Source organism: Esox lucius, chromosome 17, assembly GCF_011004845.1.
Source record: "Esox lucius isolate fEsoLuc1 chromosome 17, fEsoLuc1.pri, whole genome shotgun sequence".
Taxonomy (NCBI): domain Eukaryota; kingdom Metazoa; phylum Chordata; class Actinopteri; order Esociformes; family Esocidae; genus Esox; species Esox lucius.
In genome coordinates this window covers 21,809,947-21,827,849 of record NC_047585.1, presented here as the reverse complement: position 1 = coordinate 21,827,849, position 17,903 = coordinate 21,809,947, and the positions used below count along the sequence as shown (strand labels likewise).

At 39.4% G+C, this 17,903-nt stretch overlaps 1 protein-coding gene across 1 annotated transcript; it reads right to left on the bottom strand.

Moving 5' to 3' along the window:
• Window positions 1-417: 417 nt before the first annotated feature.
• Window positions 418-16,095, bottom strand: ccdc3b (coiled-coil domain containing 3b). Its single transcript, XM_010901100.2, has 3 exons — window positions 15,417-16,095; window positions 6,240-6,414; window positions 418-1,298 (listed from the first exon to the last, which is right to left on the bottom strand). Exons 1-3 carry the CDS (start codon window positions 15,770-15,772, stop codon window positions 1,026-1,028), a joined length of 804 nt encoding a protein of 267 aa, XP_010899402.1. The 5' UTR covers window positions 15,773-16,095; the 3' UTR covers window positions 418-1,025.
• Between the last annotated feature and the right edge of the window lie 1,808 nt (window positions 16,096-17,903).

The window sequence follows — 17,903 nt, the reverse complement described above, 5'->3', positions numbered from 1 at the left end:
AGTAGTAGTAGAATATAATACCGCCAGCAATATTATATGCTTCTGATAATTAATCAAGCTCTAATGAAATGCCATAGACTACATTTCAAAATATATTCATGACAGAATTCCATTCCAAATCCCAAAGAGGGCCTAATTCCATTCCAAACGACCGTAACATGGCACTTATGGTGGACTTCCTGAAGAGCAACATACGTGGTGGTTTGGGAAACAGGCATAAGTCCGTCGTAACAAAGTCCATCTTAAGGCTACATGCATTGTTAAACCATCGTAAGTGCCACGTTATCAGGAAACCAAGCCCGTAATTAGTTTTGTGATATTCCACCAGGTTTAGCATTACACAACCTTTCCATTCTTTTGTTGTCTCTGTCCCAACTTTTTTTAAAGTGGGTTGCTGGCATCAAATACAAAGTGGGCATATATATATTTTTAAAACAATAAAAAGTCTGTTTCAACATTTTCTTTGTACGATTTTCTATTGAATATAGGGCTTATAACAAGGAAATGTAGATTGCCTGTTTCTACCTGTGAAATGCACTAATGGTGGTAATCACTTTGTATGACTAAATTGATAATTTTGATGGCACATATGATGTGTTAATATCACATTAATGGGCATATATAAGTAAATATAAAATATAAAGTTAAATATAAAAAAGTAACTTCCCTTTCATTTTGCTTAAAGCAATCATTTTTGGAATCTGTTTTCTGGCTTGAACAAGCAGAGCACCTGTCAAACTTTCTCACATCAACTCAGAGGGCTCCTTTGATCTAGTATCATCACAGTACCTCAAAAGGTAGTGATCTATGCATGTTTACACAAACAAATCATCTATAGGCTCAAGTGTTCTATACTTTTGTGCAAGGAAATGTTACTGTAAATAAGCCTGCCCTTGTGCGCAACTAAGAATGTTGAGAAGTAAATATCTGAATACTAGTAAGTAGACAAATCCTAAGTTGAGAACAAAGCTAATGGATCTATAGAATACAGTTTGTGTGTAAATGTGTGACAAGGGCTTAGTTTTTCAGCGTCTTGATGACAATCTTTTTAAAGTTGGCCTCTTCTGCTGTGTGGTGTCTTGGTGTGGGTGGGAGGGCTTGGAGTCATGCAACTGTTTCATGGAGAGGGTCTGCTGGTCTTTGGTGTCTCGTTTGGCCTGGCGAAGCAGGCGCTTCATGTTCTTCACCTTATCCCGCAGATGGCTGTTGGCCTTCTCCAGAGAACGCACCTTCTGGGAAAGAGTCTTCACACGCTCTTCCTCTTCAAACAAGGCCTTTTGCACAGTTGAGCAAAGCAGCTGGAAGAGATAGGATGAAGGGCGTCAATAAACAGGAAGAGAGCAAAATCCTGATTTACCTTACTGAAGTTGATAATTGATTCCATTGATTCAGATGTGTGAGTTCTGTGATGGTAATTTTATCGATCAGAACTCTTTAAGAAGGAAGTACAGAGACGAAATACAATCGGCACAATTAACAGTTTATTCATTATTTATTTGCAAATAAGAGAGACGCGTCAAACGCTTACCAACATAATCGTCCGAGGAGTCTCTAACTCAATACATGCACAATCCGTATATATTACATAGAAAAAGGGGTGTGGTAAGTTGTTGCCCATCTGCCTTGTCAATGAAACACATTCCCTCTGTTCTATCACATGTCCTAGGTTTCAAACAAGTCACATGTTGTCCTCCCCCATCTGGTTAACTTTCTCAACCCTTGAGGGGAACATAAAGACAACCTACAGGTTGACAACCTATAGGTAGATGATTAACCTTATACTCTACTGTGACCAATCAAGAATGCCCCCTAAGACAAACACCAGATCCCCCTCTCCTACATTCCTAAGGAACAGAAAGGACTGACACCCTTCTTTGTCTAGGCAGGAGGACATGGCCCAAATACCTAATAATCCTCTGATATTATACAGACATGTGTGTCACAATCAAAGTAAAGATTCACATACCAGCCAATGGAAAGACAGACATTTCTCAAATGCACTTTTATTCAAAATTTCCATAACAGTTCAGATAATAAAGTATTAGGCTGTTGGATAGCATGATGATCACATGGTTTTAGACTTTTGATGATACATAGTACTAAGTTACACTCATTAAGTCCTGAATCTTTGGGTACTTTGGTTATTCAAGTTCCTGATCCAGTCTTAAGGCCTTTACACAGATCCACCATAGAATCGACTAGTTCCACATAGATTATAAGACTTTAGTCAAGCCTCTCGTCTAGTGTCTTCCAGTGATGTGCAGCCATGGTAGGCCCTAATTTAAACAGCTCTTATGTAAAAGCCACATTAACATGTAATTATACAGTTAGGTCCGGTAATATTTGGACACTGACACAATTTCCATAATTGTGGCTCTTAACACCACCACAATGGATTTGAAATTAAACAACCCAGATGCAATTCAAGTGCAGACTTTCAGCTTTAATTCAAGGGGTTGAACAAAATTATTGTAAAAAACATTTAGGAATTGCAACCATTTTCATACACAGTCCCCTTATTTCAGGGGCTCAAATGTAACTGGACAAAGTAACACAATCATAAATAACATTTTCATTTTAAATCACCAAACGCTGGGTTTCCTCCTTTGTGATGCTTTGCCAGGCCTTTACTGCAGCAGTCGTTGTTTGTTCGTGGGTATTTCTGCCTTAAGTTTTTTCTTCAGCAAGTGAAATGCATGCTCGATCGGGTTGAGATCAGGATATCGACTAGGCCATTACACAGAATATTCCACTTATTTGCCTTAAAAAAACTCCTGTGTTGCTTTCACAGTATGTTTTAGGTTATTCTCCATCTGCAAAGTGAAGCATGGTCCAATCAACTTTGCTGAATTTGGCTGAATCTGAGCAGACAATATATCCCTATACACTTCAGAATTCATCGGTCTGCTTCTGTCTTCTGTCACATCATGAATAAACACTAGTGACCCAGTGCCATTGGAAGCCATGCATGCCCATGCCATCACACTGCCTCCATCGTGTTTTACAGATTATGTGGTATGCTTTGGATCATGAGCCGTTCCAAGCCTTCTCTATAAATTTTTCTTCCCATCATTCTGGTACAGGTTGATCTTGGTTTCATCTGTCCAAAGAATGCTGTTCGAGAACTGGGCTGGTTTTTTTAGATGTTTTTTGGCAAAGTCTAATCTGGCCTGTCTATTCTTGAGGCTTATGAATGGTTTACACCTTGTGGTGAACACTCTGTATTGCTTCTGTGAAGTCTTCTCTTTATAGTAGACTTGAAAAATTATATGCCTACCTCCTGGAGAGTGTTCTTCACTTGGTTGGATGTTGTGAAGGGGTTTTTCTTTACCAAGGATCCTACGAACATCCACTGTTGTCTTCTGTGGACGTCCAGGCATTTTTGTGTTCAGCGCATTCTTTTTTTCTTAGAATATAGAATTTGTCCAGAATAGTTGATTTGGCCACTCCTACTGTTCCTGCTATATATCTGCTATATATTTCAGCTTCCAAATGCAAATGCCACATCCGGAATCAACTCCAGAGCTCTTATCTGCTTAATTGATAAAGAAATAATGAAGGAATAGCCCACACCTGTCCATGAAACAGCTTTTTAGTCAAGTGTCCAATTACTTTTAGTCCCTTTTAAAAAAGAGGGGGATACATATTAAAAAGCTGTAATTCCTAAACATTTCCTCCAATTTGGATGTGAGTTATTATCATTAATCTCTGCCTAAGTTTGTTGCCTTTCAATGCATTCAAAATGCAAGTGTGTGTGAGTGTGATTTCCCGATTCCTAGTCATTGTTGGACAGGGTAAGTCAGAGACAAAGTTGCAAAGTGAGAGGAAAAACTTTGATCCCTATCTGCCCAAAAAAAGCAGTTGCTTTATCATTATGCAAGTGAGGAGTTTTAGTATTGTGGCCAATTACATCACACTTTTCTTAAAAATGTATATAGGTCTTACCTTGGAACCTTTCCCCATTACCTGTTTTTTGGGGGCAGCTTAAGAGCTTAATTCCTTTGTATATCTCTGGGAGTTGTTGAAAACCTCACAAATCTTCCCTGAACTTAACATTGTAATCAACTCCTCCGGAGTCAAACGCCATCCAAAACAAACTGACAAGCCTTTGCTGAGCTCACATTCTCTTTTCCATATAATGTGGCTTTAGAAGTTTCCACAGATTACTCATGAGATTCACCTTGGTTTTGCGACCTGGATCATGCTTTTGCTATCCTGGTCTGTCTCAACATGTGCTATTACTGTCACCAACAACTCTGCGCTACTGCAAAAGTTGAAAGCCAACATGAATGTCTCTGGCTTGGCAGAGTCAGGTGTTTCAGATGAGGCAGGAAGAAACAGGTTTGGTATCTAAGCCAGGAAGCTATGAATACAGCTACTGCTGTTTTTGCTCTTGACCACCTATGTTATCTGTGACATAGCTAGGTAATTCCCTACTGATAAGTCACTGATTTTGGGTAACATACACCGATCAGCCATAACATTATGACCACCAACCTAATATTGTCTAGGCCCCCTTTTTACTGCCAAAACAGCCATGACCCATCGAGGCATGGACTCCACTAGAGCTGTGAAGGTGTGGTATCTGGCATCAAGATGATTGCAACAGATACTTTAAGTCATGTAAGTTGTGAGGTGGGGCCTCCATGGTTCTGACCACCACATCCCACAGATGCTCAATTGAAATGAGATCTGGGAAATTTGGAGGCCAAGTCAACAGCTTGAACTTATGTTCCACAAACCATTCCCAAACCATTTTTGCTTTGTGGCAGGGCACATTATCCTGCTGAAAGAGGCCATCAGGGAATACCGTTGCCTTCAAAGGGTGCACATGGTCTGCAACAATGCTTAGGTAGGTGGCACATGTCAATGTAACATTCACATGAATGGCAGGACCCAAGGTTTCCCAGCAGAACATTACCCAAAGCATTACACTGCCTCCGCCGGCTTGCCTCCTTCCCATAGGGCATCCTGGTGTCATGTGTTCTCCAAGTAAGCGACGCACACGCACCCGGACATCCACGTGATGTAAAAGGAAACAAGATTCATCAGACCAGGCCATCTTGCGCCGTGGTCCAGTTCTGGTGCTCACATGCCCATTGTATGCGTTTTTGGCAGTGGAGAGGGGTCAGCATGCGCACCCTGACTGGTCTGCGGCTACGCAGCCCCATACACAACAAACTGGGATGCATTAACATTTTCAGCAATTTGAGCAACAGTAGATCGTCTGCTGGATGGGACCACACGGACCAGGCTTCTCTCCCCATGTGCATTAATGAGCTTTGTCCGCCCATGACCCTGTCGCCAGTTCACCACTTTTCCTTCCTTGGACCACTTTAGATAGGTACTGACAAAAGCAGACTGAGAATACCCCTGCAGCTGAAGGGCTGCAGCTTTAGAGATGCTGTGACCCAGATGTCTAGCCATCACAATTTGTCCCTTGTCCATGTTGCTCAGATCCTTACATTTGCCCATTTTTCCTTCTTCTAACACATCATCTTTGAGGACAGAATGTTCACTTGCTGCCTAATATATCCCACCCCCTGACATGTGCCATGATAACGAGATTATCCGTGTTATTCACTTCACCTGTCAGTGGTCATAATGTTATGGCTGATTTCTGTAAATTCCATAAGCAAAATCACGTGTGTGGATACTAAGTTGTTCAAACAAGATAGACGTGAGCTGTTAGCCAAAAAAATAAACCCAACATGCATTTATTAATTACTACAATTTGTACACTTAAAATGTCCACCCGGCACAGCCAGAAGGGGACCGGTCAGCCATCTGATCCTGGTTCCTCTCTAGGTTTCTTCCTAAGTTTCAGCCCCATTTAGGGAGTTGTTCCTAGCAACTGTGCATCAATATTGTTGTTGCTTGCTCTGTGGGGTTTCAGACTGGATGTTTTGTAAAAGCACTTTGTGACAACTGATGTAAATAGGGGTTTATAAATAACTTTGATTGATATGTAACTAAATTGTTCGCACTTAAAGCTCTGGTTGCGAGTAATCGTGGAAGACTTGCTAGGATATGATACATTACAGTACATGCTACATTAGCCAATGAGAGAATTATATGAGTTAAGGTGAACTGCAAGAACAATTGTCACTACTGTACATGTTTTGAAAAGATTCTTTCAGACTTAGTTGTTTTTCTTTGTCATTCTGCTCTTTGGTGCCTTGGGAGAAGCTATTAGTTGCTGTTGTGTGTTTTGGAACAAACAATAGTTTAATTCATACCCGGCTGTCTTCCCGAGCCTCCCATTCTGGGGTGTAGGTGTGGACCATGGTTCCAGCCGTGCAGTTTGAGAACTGAAAGAGACTGGCAAACATGCGGTGGTTCTCTGGTGTGTCGGGGAAGATTGGGTCTTGAAAGTTTACCCCATGGGGGATGATGCTGTAGTTCTCATCCATCCTGGGGAACACATAGAAAAGGGATGAAATTGCACTGCATTTCCATTCCAGACATAGACACACACATGCATACACTCCAAAAAAAGCTCAACCATGAAGTAAAGCTTGGTGACTGAAGTTTGGCAGCTTGAATGATATTGCCATTGGGGTGTTAAGCAGGGTTAATAAAACATGAAAAGAAAATGGTTTATGAGGTCAGAAAAAATCTTGATTTTGACAAACCACAGATTGAAGAATCTTAAGAGTTTTAAGATCAGGTAATCCCTAATATTTATATATAAGAATGTACTTGAAAGGGGCCTTTACTATTATTTTGCATGAAAATTAATTCTACAACAAACACAACTTTGCTTAATAGCCAGTTGAAAAAAGGTTTGCTTATCTTCTATAAACTGTGGATATAAAATGTCCACGCACCCTAATTGAAAATGTAGCAAATTCTTGAACATTATCCCATTCAGAATTTGTGACATTATTGACAGTTGTGGTCCAGAAGCATCATCCACCCAACCTGACTAACCTAGAGTAAATCTGCCCAAAAGAGTGGCCCATAATCACTCCAGCACTGTGTGCAAAGCTACTGTAGTACACACTTTAGTAAAGCATTTATTGCAATTAAAAGCAGGTCTACCAAGGATGGATGTGTGCAGGTTGAATAAAAAAGATTGACATTTCTATGTACCATTTGTAATTCTGTAACAATAGAGAATTAGTATTGGTCAGGGGTTTGAATATGCAAAGAAATATACGGTACAATCAATGGAATGGCCACTATGGGGACTATCTTGTGTTTTAGATCCTAATAGCTTCCAGAAAGCTTACAGAATTGTTTCTGCTGGTTCTCAGACTTCTTTTTACATCCGCTCTCAAATTCCCCAACTTTCAAGAGCTTAACTTCCCCTCTCCCCCACCGTCCCCAAAAAAACAGGTCCTCCACAGGAAAGCAAGTCCTCTCATCTTAACCTAGTCACGAGCATGTTGGTTTAATTAATGTTTCCATGCAGGCTTTCCCATATTTCTTTGAAATTCTGTGTTGGTTTGACTGTTGATTTTTTCCCCTAACAAAATGGAACCAGCTGGCTGGCTGGATCACGGTTCGGCCACATACCAAACAGTCCTCAGGGGAGGAGGAAAACAAAGGGGGAACCACTATGATATGCAATATACCTGAGCCAAATATAAATCCCTCTCCATGGTCATGAAAATTGTTTAGTGGAAACCCAGAGCTGTAGCAACAGGTCCAGACCTATGTAATTTGGTTGATTGACAAATGGTTTAATCAAACAAATGTTTGTCAATATATTTATATATCATAAATATCACAGTAAAATTGATTTAAAGGAGCCATTTGTAAAATGTCCACTATAAAATGCAGCAAAATGATAATTATATCATAAAGGATGTGGACAATTGATTTTAAATGGAGTACCTTACAAATTGTTCCTTATTGGCGGCATACTCACAGTAGAGATGGCGTCTTTCTGATGATTCTGTCTTGCTAATTTTCATGTTGCAATTTTCAAAGACATCTTTGATGTCCAACTCAACTACAGTTGTGCTCAAAAGTTTGCATACCCTTGGAGAATTGGTAATATATGTACCATTTGTAAAGAAACATAAGAGTGAGCAGGCAAAACCTGTCGTTTTTTCTTATGAGATTCACATTAACCTGTAGGTCATGACAGAATGGCACAATCATAAAACAAAACATGGAAACAAAGAAAAAAATTAACTGACCCCTGTTCAAAGGTCTGCATACCCTGAGTTCTTAATACTGTGTATTGCCCTGTTTAGCAACAATGACAGAGTGCAATCTTTTGTAATAGTTGTCAATGAGGCCCCGAATTCTTGCAGGTGGTATAACTGCCCATTTGCTTTTGCAAAGTCTTTGGTTGTCTTGCATGAACTGCATGTTTCAGATCTCCCCAGAGTGGCTTGATAATATTAAGGTCAGGAGACTGTGATGGCCACTCCAGAATTCCAGAAGATAACATGCTGCATTCATCTTACCATACATTTTCACAAGATTCCCCATGCTGTTAGAGCTCACACACCCCAAAACATCAGTGAGCCACAACCAGTGGGGATGGTATTCTGTTCACTATAGGCCTTGTTGACCCCCCTCCAAACATAACACTTATGGTTGTGACCATGTATTTCTCCTGAGGTTACCTTTGGGTTTCTCTTTGTATCCTGAACAATTCTTCTGGCAGTTTTGCCTGAAATCTTTCTTGGTCTACCTAACCTTGAGTTGGTATCAAGAGATCCCTGAATTTACCACTTTTTAATAAGTGATTGAACAGTACTGACTGACATCTTTAGAAAGTTCCATTACCTTCTTACGCAGGTTTTTTGCCAGTTCTTTTATGCTCCCCATGGCTCAGTATTTAGCCTGCTCAGTGCATCCACATGAGAGCTAACAAACTCATTTACTATTTATACACAGACACTAATTGCAATTTACAAAGCCACAGATGTGGGAAATTCACCTTTAATTGCCATTTTCACCTGTGTGTGTCACCTTGTGTGTCTGTAAAGAGGCCAAACATTAAAGGGTATGTAAACTTTTGATCAGGGCCATTTGGGTGATTTCTGTTATCATTATGATTTAAAAAGGAGCCAAACAACTATGTGATAATAAGTGGCTTCATATGATCACTATCCTTAAATAGAAGTATTTTTGAATGATCAGTCATATTTTCTAAATCAATGCCAAAATGTCCCAATTTCTGCCAGAGTATACAAACTTATGAGCAAAACTGTATGTTGGTTAGCTTAGCTGATGTTAGCTAGCTAGCTCATTTATTTTGATAAAAAATCAATTCTTCATTAAAGGAAAAGTTATTCCATGTTTTATGCATATTGTACAGTATTTCCTTTGTGCATATTGTATTTCTATGTCACAATACATTTACTATTGACACACTGTACACTTATAATTGTATTTTCTTCTTTTTATAAAAATGACACACAGGTTTTGAACTATTCCATACATTTTTCTGGCTAATGTGGAATTATATGTTAACAGAAGATCATCAGCTTGCAAAGTATTTCTAGCAGATGGCAAAGTCAGTAACAGAGTATCTGTCTTACATGACAAGCTGAATTGTAATGTGGAATATATTAGGATTAGTGAATTACTCATTTCTCAATCTTGAGGATAAAATGCCAGGTTTGTGGGTTTGATTCCAATGGGGTGGAATAACGGAGAAAGTATGAAAATGTATACACTTGCTAATGTAAGACACACTGGATAAGATAAATGCAAATGATTGGCACCCTTGTTTTTAGTCATTTATGAATAATGACACAAAATATTTTCCTATATTTTTTTATGAGATTGGACAACACAACAGATGGGATCTTTGAAGGAATATTTTGATCTTTGATTTTTAGGGTGGTTGCGTTTGGTTGGTGTCCCATGGTTGATGCTTGGGAATGTGGGTGGAGTGACTTCCTAACTGTGGGAACCTGCCTGGGGTTACCCTCGGATAGGGCCACAGTATCATTGGACTCCACTGTCTCAGTCCCAAGGTTTTACACTGCGATAATATTGTGCCGGGGGAGTAGGGTCAGTTCTCCTTCTCCACTGTAAATCTAAAGAATGCACTCTCTAGGTTTTCCTTGTGTACTGCTCCGTTTAAACTTAGGAGGACATGGGCCCTTGGACCTCACCTCAGGAATACCAGGCCCGGAGGATTCGTGGCTGTCCCTGTCTGAATACCTCCTGGTTGTGTTGCAGATCAAGTAGACACCTGACGATTTCGGCTGCCACTCATCTGGTCATGCTGTTGACTTTACGGTCACAGCCCACATCCGTTAATTAATTATTATAATTTGTCCTCTTAAAATATTCCCCTGGCACAGCCAGGAGAGCATTGGCCACCCCTCAGAGCCTGGTTCCTCTATAGCTTTCTTCCTAAGTTTTGTCCCTTTTTGGGGAGTTTTTCCTAGTCACTGTGCTTGCCCTTTGAGGTTTCAGGCTAGGTGTCTTATAAAAGCACTTTGTGACAACTGCTGGTGTAAAAAGGGCTTTATAAAATAAATGTGATTGATTGATGGTTTGTCCATTCCTCTATATAGTATTGTTAAAGATCCTTGAGCTTCTTTCGTCTACATTGCCCTATTCAATTCGAACAATAGGTTTTCAACGGCTTTCAAATTATACATTGTGAAACCAAGGGTTATCAACATTTACATTTACAAAAAAAAATCATGACACAAGATCATGTACTGTCAAGGCAAGACGAAAGCTCTATAATGAACAATTTCTAAGAAATGACAACGCTTGGGAGCAGGCAATGCTAATAATTATCAGACAAGTACATTTCTTAAATGTTGTTTTTTAACAGACAAAAATATGAAAACAGAATCGTGTTGCAAAAACTTAACATTTTGCAATCTACCAGTGCGGTAACTAAAGTTTGCCATTTGTCTGCATTGTTCTATTTTGTACAAACTGGGAGAATCACAAACAGTCTGAAATTCCATGGATGTACTGTATTTTAATATTCTAATGTTCAATGTTAAATCCTCTGTCATTCACTTTGTTGAACAGTACATGACTAACATTGTTATGATAATGAGGTGGCTAAAAATGGCACAAATGGCAGACCAGTCAGCAAGTCTTCAGTTTGGGTCCTGTGGGAGAATCATTGAAATGTTCCTATGCTTAACTCACTTTTGTTCTGTCTTGGGCACTCAAACTTTTGGTTGACTGGGGGAGACTGTTTCAGTCTGTGCCATTGGGGAGCTTTAACAGGAAATAAGATCTCACTGAAAACTTGCATGGAAACGTTTCACCATTGGCTTGCTGGTTCAAAGCTTGAAAGGCCCAGATTTGCAAAATGACAGAATCAATGTCTGTTGGAACTGGAAAGGCTCTATGAAATAAAAGACAAACATTTGTAAGTCTGACACTTGCTGTGAAGTTGCATAGAAGCAATAGCAACATCAACAGCCACATCATTATCCATACCAGCATTCTAATAGAGGGAAAGAAGAAATGAAGTACAATAATGAATCAGTACTTTCAATGGCAAAGAGAAAACAAGCTTGTTCTGGATAAAAACCAACAGACCTTTCTGTTTTAACTTGCTCTATGGAATGCCCTTAAAATGCAGTAATGACTTAGTTTTTAGTTGCTGAGATAGATAATTAGCAACAGATGACCAACAGTTTAGCACTGAGGCACACGCCAATAACATTCGATGGTAGAACCATCAGCATGTCTTAACACAGTGGGGTTGATTAGACAGATGTTTCCAAACCTCTCCAGAGCAGTGTTTCCCAATCCTGGTCATGGGGACCCAAAGGGGTGCACTTTTTTGTTTTTGCCCTAACACTCACACACCTGATTCAAATTAAAGACCTGATGATGGGTTGATTACGTCAATCAAGTGTGTAAGTGGTAGGGCAACATTTGAATCAGGTCTGTGAGAGTTAGGGCAAAAACAAAAACATGCACCCCTTTGGGTCCTGACGACCAGGATTGGGAAACACTGCTCTGGAGCATGTTCAGTAATACCAATACCTGATTGCACTCTAAACCAGGGCTATTTAGCGCTTGTCCTAGAGGGCCAAAGCACTTCTAGTTTGTATCTTTTTATCACAGACTAATTCATACCTGAGGCACCAGGTGAGTAAAATCAACAAGCGGCTAGGAACTAAAAAAAAAAAAGTTTTTGCCTCCCTAGTACATGAGTTGAATAGCACTGCTCTAAACATCTCCCTACTTGCCAATATTTGGATGGATTATTTCCAGTTATCAACTGTATATTTGAGGTAGCAGTCTGCTTTCTGGTGAAAGGCACACACTGATTCCAAAAGGCGACTTAATGCTGCCCAATAATTTGCTGAATCTGACCTTCTTGCTTTAGCCCGCAACTCATTCAATTTCTATTTAATTTTGGCTTGTCCATATGAGATCCAAGGGCAAAATCAGTGATGTTTTAAATGTGGTCACTCTAGATGGGAGCCTATAACAACAGGAGATATTAAGATTCATACACACTTCCAAACTAGCCTGTGGCTGGAGTGGAAATAACACCCTCTGTCTTAACTCCCAATATTTAGGGTTTCCCTTATGCGGTTGGAAAGTTTCAGCCTCTGTAATTATACATGCAGGAATGCCATGGACACTTTTTTGTTACAACTTTATGTACCACTCTAACCCCAAGGGAAATGTGTGTAAAGTTGTCAATTGTCTCACATTATAAAAACCTACCTTTGTGGAAACAAATACACTGGCCACACCAGAAATGATAAATTGAGTAAGGCATATTTAACTACCACAGTTTTAACATACTTAATCATTTTTAATGCAATTTGTGAGACAAAGTCAACTTTGCATTAAACTCACTGGTAGTGCTGGTGCTGAGTCACTCTCTCGCCTTAAGTTTGCCCCCTGTCACCTCTGGACCGTACTCATCCGCTCCTCTCATCCTCAGACGGTCATCCTCCCCGGTCTACTTACCACTGGCCTCTAGGGCCGGTCGCATTCAACGCCCTTTTGCCTGTTCGGCTCCCCAGACACTCCTTCTCATCATCACCCGGACACTCACTCAGTATTGCGCACAGCCTTGTCACTACCACTACTTATACTCCTGTTGTTTGTAAGTCCTTGTGCAGTGTTATTCCTGTCCCCACTAAGTTAAGTGACTACCTTGCCTTGTTCTTGTGATTTGCCTGTATTTGGAAATAGTTTTGTTGGCCATCGTGCCTTATTGTTTTGTTTAGTCTTGAAGTTGTATAGCCTGCTGGTATTAAAAACCTGTATTACAGTATCTACGCCTGTTTCCTGCTTCTCACTGCCTACCCACATTACACCCCCAATTTTAGGGCCTATGGCAGGTGTGAAATCTGAGGGAATCGATGCCATCATCCATTTGCCCATGATAAAAACCGTGGTGTGATTCATTCAAAGAGATTTGAAACCTGATGAATTCACAGACACAACACAATATAATACACACAGCCGGTTTGAACACACTAACCCACAGACACAACACAATATAACACACACAGCTGGTTTGAACACACTAACCCACAGACACAACACAATATAACACACACAGCTGGTTTGAACACACGAACCCACAGACACAACACAATATAATACACACAGCCGGTTTGAACACACTAACCCACAGACACAACACAATATAACACACACAGCCGGTTTGAACACACTAACCCACAGACACAACACAATATAACACACAGTCGCTTTGGACACACTAACCCACAGGCACAACACAATATAATACACACAGCTGGTTTGGACACAAACCCACAGACACAACACAATATAACACACACAGCCGGTTTGAACACACTAACCCACAGACACAACACAATATAACACACAGTCGCTTTGGACACACTAACCCACAGGCACAACACAATATAATACACACAGCTGGTTTGGACACAAACCCACAGACACAACACAATATAACACACACAGCCGGTTTGGACACACTAAACACAGACACAACACAATATAACACACACAGCTGGTTTGGACACACTAACCCACAGACACAACACAATATAACACACACAGCCGGTTTGGATACACAAACCCACAGACACAACACAATATAACACACACAGCCGGTTTGGATACACAAACCCACAGACACAACACAATATAACACACACAGCCGGTTTGGATACACAAACCCACAGACACTGGGGGCCACTAGCCACATCTGAAATATGATTTCCCACCAATACTCATATGGTCAAAGAGCAGTCGAACTGAAAGGAAGGAAGTCAGTTTTACTTCTTGAAAATATACAGAAATAATCTAAATGTACTTAAATCTGTAATACTACTTAAAGTTGCAGTGTATTTTTCTTCCGCCATTCCTTTACATTGCAGAATTGGTGAAGGCATTGTTGTCTGATTGTTGGACCCCCTCTCCATTGATAGGGTAGTCGGCACTACATGTTTCTCTGTCCAACTATTTCACAATTAATACCAATTCCTCTTGTAAGTTGCTCTGTGCTTGCAAAATCAAGGGTTCTCAATTGGGTTTGCCTCATCCATTTGACCCATAATGAACAACTGCACTAACATATGCTATTTTAATAGTCAATGTAGAGATTATATTATACAAGGAAAAAACATTCCCATCTTTTTGTCAATAATTAAAATGTTTCATATTGTTTATTGAAAATACTGTGATTGAAAATATTTTTTAAGATTATTAAATTATGTAAAAATGTATGTTGGTTATCATTTCTATACACTTCCTACCTTAATGTTTGTTTCAGTTCAGACTGGACTATTCCTTTATTATCAGAAAGCCAACAGTATACAGTAGTTTCTTCAAAGATTAAGAAAAAAATATATATAAAAGCAATGCACAGGGAAATTTGTAAAGAAATTCTGACCACCATTCAATTACATATGTAAGAAATTAATTCCACGCACTTAAATCCAGTATTTTATATGTGAAAACTAGTCAAAGTGCATACATTGGCGTAGTAGACAAAGACAAATACAGTTTAACGATAGAATACGAAACAAAGAGAAAATAACTATGTTCATTAGTCCTCTCACTATGACTCGGAAAAGCATGCAGTTATAGACTAAAGATTAAATAAATGATGATGAATTGAATAAAGTTGTGAAGGTGCCCTATGATTTTAGCTAATTTCCAATTACTCCAATGTTGATCATATTCTGGTGACCTATAGTTGGATGCTTCAATTAAGAAATGTAAATAAATATATAATATATAATAAATATACGACATAATCAAGTAGCCTACCCACACTGTGGTTACAGAACAAGAGATGGAAACACATCGAAGCAGCATTAAAACTGAATTGAAAAAGTAACTTACGTTCTCCCCTTCCCTTTATTTTCATCGGCAACAATTTCGTTTTGTGGAAACAAACCAACAGGAAGAATTTGCATATTTTCTTTCAGCTTGTAGAATACTTGTTTTATAATCTGTTGCCAATTTGATGCAAAGCTACTGTCTCTTACCTCAGAAAGAAATAGTAGGAGTTGTTCTCTATAGCACTGTATGAGTAACAGGGGAAGTATCCTAGTCCGGTAACATTGAACCGGGATCCGGCAGGGACCTCAAGCATGCTGCCCCACGCCTGGTCACATTGCAGCTCGATTTCCGCGGAGAAGAAGAGGTCGGTGTCATACTGCCAAGGCAGGTAGTTATACACACTGTACGAGTCCTTGTGTAGCGCAAGCACCTTGGCAAAAACTATTATCTCCGCAAGCTCGGCGCGGCACGCCTCCGTCTGTGGCCTCCAGTCGTGGGGCAACTGGCATCCCCAAACCGCGCTTAGATAGGTCGCGAAAATAAAAGCCAAAATTGCACCCATAGCAAGCAATCGCGTGTCCCAAACTCTTGATTGCAGCCCCTATATAAACGTATGCTACTTTCGTTACAGAGATGGATAAGTGCAAGAAGTCCAATGGCTGTATATACAACTGTGTTCCATTGGCTTTTGCGCAAATGCACAACACCGATGTGCCAGGGATCCAACGTTACCAGGCTATGTTCTCTTTATGAATAACGGCAGGGAGGTGACAAAATGTATTGCTGTGAAATACAATAGCTCAGTAGCAGTTAATTTGTATTTTTATGCTAAACCTTCGGTCCCCCCTCATCCTCTACAGGCTAGAAAACACTCTGTGAGTGATGGTCTACTAATATACTGTATCCTCTAACCCTTAAAATGAAGGCGCTCTTTCAGGGCTGGATAAATGCAGAAGTTAGGAGTCCCTTAGCCCTTAGCAGACCTAAACCAATCAGAGGTGGCAGCAAGGTCCCAGAGTTGCATGGCAATTTTTTCATTTTTGGGACAATATTTTTTCCTGATCTGTTAACTTAACCAGGTATAACATGACATTTTACAATATAAAGTGATTAATCTGTGGTAAAAATGAAAGATGGGCTAGGATTAAATATGAAAATCCTATGAAACTGCAACAACACTGTCTTTGTTTATATCATTATGTTTTAAAGATAGACTATCAGACAATGAGAAAGCCACAGTAAAACAAACAGGTCTGTTGTTTTGTGCAGGTTGGCATCTTGTTATTTTTTTCTATGCAACCTAGTCCTCAGACATGGAACTCGTTTTTGCCACATAGTGGCAGTCATTTCAGAATACTTCCTGTAGAATTCATACTGAAGATAATTTCTCTAGACTTGAATAGTTGGTGCATGAAACGAACAATTAATAGAGACATTATAAAATCAGCAGATAAGGGATCCAGAATTACTATCTTAGATAAAACTTGTTGAGGCTTAACAAATGTATAACATTTTTGGCCCTGCTCCGCTCAGACCTATTCATTATTGAGAATTTAAGGATCCTAGGATGGACGGTCTCTTTTAAGATCTGCCCTGAGAGACCTAATTGTTTCTGACTGTGGTAGTGAATCATGTTATGTAGCAGAGTGAGTATATTGATTCCTATCTTAACCCATTATCTCAATTACACCCTATAGCTATGTAAACGATACAAATAGTAATTTGTGAGAAAAAGTCAGAAAATAGCAATATTATTCTACATAGATTGTTGACTCTGGCTTTTTGAAGATACCCAGATCCTACATGACCTGATAAAGCAATTATTTCCCTTTCTGACAAGAAATGTCTTTGAATGTGGTTGAAATTATTAGTTATGGATTTTGGGCAATGCCATGGGTATAATTTTCGCAACAGCATTATGTCGAACATATACATGGCTTGGGGATGTATCGTTACTGTAGTGTTCTCCCAAACTATGCAAAACAACCTTTACTATATATGAGATATTTTGATTATAATTTTTGGAATCTGGTGCCACTCAGTTACAGATTTTGAGAGTTTAAATGAAACTTTGAAAGGCCATCATCCTCCATTTAAATGAAAATACAATCTACAACCCCCATAATGTTTATTTCTGGATACTGACATTTTTTCATGCTTAGCTAGAATGGAATAAATATATTGGGATCTAAGGTATATTTTAAGCCAACTGACACACAATAAAAGCTATCATATTGTACATACCTATATAGGGCTTATGACGTTTCAACTCTTTAAGATAATTTGTACAAGGGACAAAGATGTAAGTGTACCAACTCAGATTCTGTTAAAAGCTATCAAACCTACAAATTGCAGAAGTTTCTCTGTTCAATTAAGGCTGAGGCAACTCGCAGAGTTCTCCCAGCACAGGGAAATTTAAAGCCAGTCAAAAACAGAACCTGCAACCATACTTTTTGTGAAAATGTTGTCTGGCCCTGAGTTTCAGCTTAACTAAATAGGTAAAACTTATTTTCAGGAAACACTGAATTACTTAGAACTTTAAAGGAGTTCAAACAAGTTTCACCAAATAGTTCAGGCCTCCTTGTCTAGCAGGTCATCACAGATAAATATAAAGGCTTCACAGTGCTCCCATTTGGCAGAGGCTCCAAATTAAATAATACAATTATTTCTATAGGTTAAAATGTAAAGAATGG

What these genes read in the sequence shown, in the direction of transcription:
- ccdc3b (XM_010901100.2), bottom strand. Translation starts at nt 15,772, where the DNA reads ATGGGTGCAATTTTGGCTTTTATTTTCGCGACCTATCTAAGCGCGGTT. An exon ending in TCCTACTATTTCTTTCTGAG is followed by an intron (nt 6,415 to 15,416) that starts GTAAGAGACAGT and finishes TGTGTTCCCCAG; the next exon opens with GATGGATGAGAACTACAGCA. An exon ending in AGGCTCGGGAAGACAGCCGG is followed by an intron (nt 1,299 to 6,239) that starts GTATGAATTAAA and finishes TATCTCTTCCAG; the next exon opens with CTGCTTTGCTCAACTGTGCA.